The following is a 5325-nucleotide window of genomic DNA, read 5'->3' as shown; positions in this document are numbered from 1 at the left end:
CACTATTCAGTAACACAGAAATTGTAATTTGTCTGTTACTGAATAGGCTGCAGTCGATGTACCTTGGTGCATATGGCGATTCTCGCGAGAATAGTGACAAAGTAACAATAATAAATAAAAATGTTATCGGGTGTTAAACATATCATTCTTATTCTGTCTGGTAAAGGTGGTGTTGGAAAATCTACTGTAAGCACACAACTGGCCTTAACTTTTAAAGAAGCTGGTTATAAGGTAAAATATTTTCCGAAAACTTTGAATGTGAGGTTAAAAAAGTCAGTATTGCTCAACGTGAATGATTTATAAATTGTAATTACCGTAAATTATTTTTTTAATAGGTTGGATTGTTAGACGTCGACTTATGTGGCCCTAGTATACCGTATCTTCTCAATCTGGAAGAAAAAGATGTGCATCAGTGTCCTCAAGGGTAATTAAATCATTAACCTGAAAGTTTATTTTCACTGTGGACTGTTAAGAGCGAATACTTGTTTAACATATCTTTTGTATTGATACAGTATTTCTAATACACCAAATGAATTGTATTTTCGCATTACTTTTATTCCAGATGGGTACCTGTTTATGCTGATCAGGAACAGAAACTTGCTGTTATGTCAATAGGATTCCTCCTGAAAAGTAAAAATGATGCTGTTGTTTGGCGTGGACCTAAGAAACACGGTATATAAATAATAAAAAAGATACTAATAAAAATATACACGTTATTAAAAATTAAAATGTTCCTTATCAGTAGCCTACATTCTGACAGTAGCTTTAACTTTCAGCAATGATCAAGCAGTTCCTGACTGATGTGTACTGGCAAGATATAGATTATCTTATTATTGACACTCCACCTGGGACATCGGATGAACACATAACTGTCATGGAAAACTTGAGGTAGGAGGGCACAAATCGAAAGGATTGAAATAATTATAATTTCTGAACTGAAGAGCAGGTATAATATAAATACTATAAGCTTAATAATGGGACATTGAAAATAATTTATAGCAAGTGAAATAAATATGATGGATAGTGATAGTGGAATATGGTATTTAAAGAGTGCATCAGCATTCTAGAATATTTGCGCTCGCACATTAATTTTCCTTACTGAAGATGATGGAGAAGTTTTCTTTTCTACTTTAACTGATACATTTTTCAGTTAGGTATGTTGACAATTTATGCATAATTTAAAGAGAATGAAAGATAATGTTAATTTGCAAAATACAGTTAACTCTCGATTATTTGCAACAATGATGGAAATAGGGATTGCAGTAAAACAGTGTTAATAAATGTAAATGTGTGGGAGTTTTTGGAAACGATTTTTTAAGTGAACATTTTTTTTTAGACAGGGTACAAATCGAATACTGTGAAACAAAATTCTGTGGCGATCATTTTAAGAGCGCTTTGCTTCTTGTTGCTATGGGATTGCGTAAAAAAAGGTTGTCGATGTTTGTGGTTTTCATCAATTTACATAAATCAAGACACAAATTAGTGGAAATGGCGCTGCTGCCAGGCGGTGTATATTCTGTTTGTAGTGTTGTGACTTTATACAATCGAAACTATTGAGTGAAATTACACTGAGAAACTTTTTACTAGATCTAATATAGCCTATGTCGAAATCAGGGGCTGAACGAACGAGTGTGGCATGAAAGAAAGTGTGTAAATAAAACAAAGTGTCAATGATTTAGTGAATGTTTGTTTTTTACACTATCAAGAATCATTGAAGAGTCAACAAGTGCTGTGTCTGATCCAGTAGTGTCAGTGATTTAGAATTAAATCGCAGTTCACCAATGAAGACTTTAAATCAAATAAAAGCGCTCAACAAATATTTGAAAAACAATTTATAATCATCAATTTGGTTTTGTGTGCTTCATTTCCTCAATCTTATTTTAGCTATCAGAAAGCAATTGTTTTATTTTTACATCCTGACAAGTATTGAGTATAAAAGTTTTAAATTTAAGCCTAATGTATCATCTCTTATTGCACGAACATTTACAAGTCTTATTGCACATTTACAGTTTAAGAAGTTTCATTTCTGTCATCTATAGAGGCTACCCACTTTTTTCTGTCATCCCGTTTGTCACAATACAGATAATCTCCTGATAATCAAAAGTTGGCTGTGTATAAGGGCGTACATATACTGCATCAAGTGGTGTAATAGTAATTAATACACCTTAATGATGTACTGAGCAAGCTAAATAAATATGTTTAAAAATCGATGACCAATTTGAGCCACTGAAAACATTTTTATAATTTTCCTTCTTATTGACAGAACTCTGAAGTGTGATGGAGCCATTCTTGTAACAACTCCACAGGCAGTTGCTATTGAAGATGTGCGCAAGGAACTCACTTTTTGTCGCAAGACTGGAATTCCAGTACTCGGAGTGATAGAAAATATGAGTGGCTTTGTCTGCCCCACATGCACAGTAAGCAAGAATTATTCATTCTTTAAAACATCAGAATCATCAACATATAGCTATCTAAATATTTGGTATATCCTTTCATGCATCCATCAGCTTTTCCTACTACCTAATCACCACATTGACGTAGGGTTTAAACTGTAGGCTTTGATATAATGCCAGACCTCCACACATTATATTCCAAACAATTTGCTCTGTTTTATGTTACAGGAATGCACCAACATCTTCTCAAGTGGTGGTGGACAATCTTTGGCAGATATTGCTAATATTCCATTTCTAGGAAGTGTGCCAATAGACCCACGAATTGGACTCAGTGCAGAGAAAGGACAGAGCTGTGTAGCAACAATTCCGGACTCTCCAGTTTCTACAGTTTTTCAGAACTTGGTGAAGATACTAACTAAATCTAATGTGGGGCCAGGAGGAGATCAGCCCATGGATGTGCAGGAATCATCATGAGATCATCTACTGTATGCTGAGTTTTCAAATCCAACGAAAACTAACGACTGAACATTCTTGATTAAATACACAAAAGTTTAAATGAGGTAGTAACAAAGTCACGGGTTTCATACAGTGTTAATGACTATGCAATTCATTCTTTGAAAGTAAAGATGTAAATAGGCTATATATCTTACACCACTGCACAGAGAAGTGTTTTGTATTAAGCATTGTTATAAATAAATAAAAATATTGACACTGGAAGTGTTCAGCATGATTATAGTACACTTATTTAAAGCTTTTAACGTTCTTGACTTAAAGCCTCGTCTCCACTATTAAACATTTAACATGTTAAATATACATACAGTAGAACCCCGATTACCTATTAACCGATTAAGATTATCTCAAGGGGAAAAATGGAACTCTCTGCATCATAATTCAAAGTTAATTCCCGATTTACCACGCAAATCGTCTGTAGCTGCATTTAGATTGGCAACAGGCCATGATTGTTTGGCTAAACACCTGCATAGAATTGAAATATATCAGTCCTCTATCTGCCCATTGTGCGATTCAGACCAAGAGATGGATTCGGAACACCTCAAAATCTGTGCTTCAGTGGCTGGCCATGATAATATCTTTGAAAAGTATTGGAGTGCAAGAGGTCAAATGACTTTATTGTCAAACGCCTGGCATTAGAGAACAACAACAACAGATTATCTGACTGTCCATTACATTTACTACTGGACTTTACCAGGAAAGCTGTAAAATTAAATAAACACTGAATTGCGTGTTTCAGTGAGACAATTAACACGCTCTTAGATATCCATGTTAAGGACAGTGGGCCTAGAAAATGTGATCAACTACAGTAACAAAACATTTAAATTGCTGTGAATGCAAACAATGAAATCAAAATGCAATAAATATAAATGAAAACTGTTGGCCTACTTCATATAGGCTAAACAAAAATGTAACAATTGTAAATGTGCCAGCAAAAGCGATAATTAGTAGAAATGACAATAGATATAGATAATGATAATCGAAGCTCCACTATTACTCTTAAATTATATTCTTCCTTAATACTCGTACTTAAAAAAATGTCATCAGAATCGGATCGTTATTAATTTTATAAATTACGTAACATACTTACATAACCTCCATATTCAGTTATATATGGATATATTCTGTTTCCTTTGTTTTGAATTTGCAAAGAAATAATTTTTCGTTTTGAATTATAGTGTTGCAAACAATATTTTGAACCTACAACTGAACTTACTTTTTTCTTTAAACTAATTTGTTAATGTCTCCATAACCTTTGAAACTATAAAATTGAATTTTATATCAAACATTAAAACTCGGTATTTTTTTTTTTTCGACAAAATTTCGTTGCATTAAGTTTCCATAAGATCTTCAGTTTGTGGTAAACCAGACACAATAGGTTTATAGCTGAAGTACCGGTACAATTCATATACTTGTGATTCTAACATATCTAATAGCCTTTGAAACACAGCATTGATAGTGGTACCTCCGTTCATTGTATACACTGTTTTGTCTGGCCTATAATCTTTCTCCGTTTTGAATTAGTTATAATATTGCAAACAATATTTAAAAAGGCTAAAATACTGCCAAATTCTTTAAGTTTCAAGACCATAACTAATACTACTTAAGTTAAAAATAATTTATATCTAAAATAATAGGGTATCTAATCCTAGTTTAAAACAAAAGATTTTATAGCCTCAAATACAGCAAAGTCATAATAAATATTAAGATTTCACCCAAAAACCATAAAATAACCTCTAATAAAACTCTTAAATAGCTGTGTTACAGCTTGAACTTACGTAACGGTTTCTTCTTCTTTGCTTTAGGTACTGTAATTTGTTAATGTCTTCATAACTTTTGAAACTGTAGATACCGTGTGTTGAACCCTGCATTTCTAGTCTCCATGGTAGTAGATGTTGAATGTGTGGTCTGCAATGCATGTCTTCTATAACGGACCTTTGTTGTATTTTTTGTTGTATATCTTAAAGATTTACCCTATGGCTGTCGCATAAGATGTTTTCACATCAAAAACTGGTGACCTCAAGAAGGTGAACAAATTTAACAATACAGCCTTCTCTGACAGCTACAACACATCATTCCCGGTTTATTAATTTGAAAGACTGAAAATAAGCATACATCAGCTTTGGCAATTTTATAGTACTGTATTTCAATTACTGATAATAAAATGGTTATTGATATACAATCCATATGAGTTAAAATAAAGATCTTACCTGGAAGATATGCAATTCCCAGATCATCAATGAAACACACGCATTAGTTACGCAAAAACAAACACATTTTGGTGACAAAGAAATTTACCAATGATAGAGTAGAAGCTGAAGTGCCATCGGTCAGCAAGGCATTTAAAGTGATTGCTGTCTCAGCACTGTTCTGGCTGAACATGGTCATTCTAACCATGTAATTCAATCATATTTCAGTAGCA

The 5325-nt window shown here is 33.2% G+C and overlaps 1 protein-coding gene across 1 annotated transcript; it reads left to right on the top strand.

Annotated features, from left to right (window-relative positions):
* The first annotated feature begins 40 nt into the window (after window positions 1-40).
* Nubp2 (NUBP iron-sulfur cluster assembly factor 2) lies at window positions 41-3110 on the top strand. The gene is made up of 6 exons (XM_069828880.1): window positions 41-231; window positions 336-424; window positions 563-672; window positions 777-888; window positions 2264-2417; window positions 2622-3110. The coding sequence occupies exons 1-6, from the start codon at window positions 121-123 to the stop codon at window positions 2865-2867; spliced, it is 822 nt and encodes a 273-aa protein (XP_069684981.1). The 5' UTR covers window positions 41-120; the 3' UTR covers window positions 2868-3110.
* The last annotated feature ends 2215 nt before the right edge of the window (window positions 3111-5325 follow it).

Source organism: Periplaneta americana, chromosome 6, assembly GCF_040183065.1.
Source record: "Periplaneta americana isolate PAMFEO1 chromosome 6, P.americana_PAMFEO1_priV1, whole genome shotgun sequence".
Taxonomy (NCBI): domain Eukaryota; kingdom Metazoa; phylum Arthropoda; class Insecta; order Blattodea; family Blattidae; genus Periplaneta; species Periplaneta americana.
This window is presented reverse-complemented; position numbering and strand designations above follow the sequence as displayed.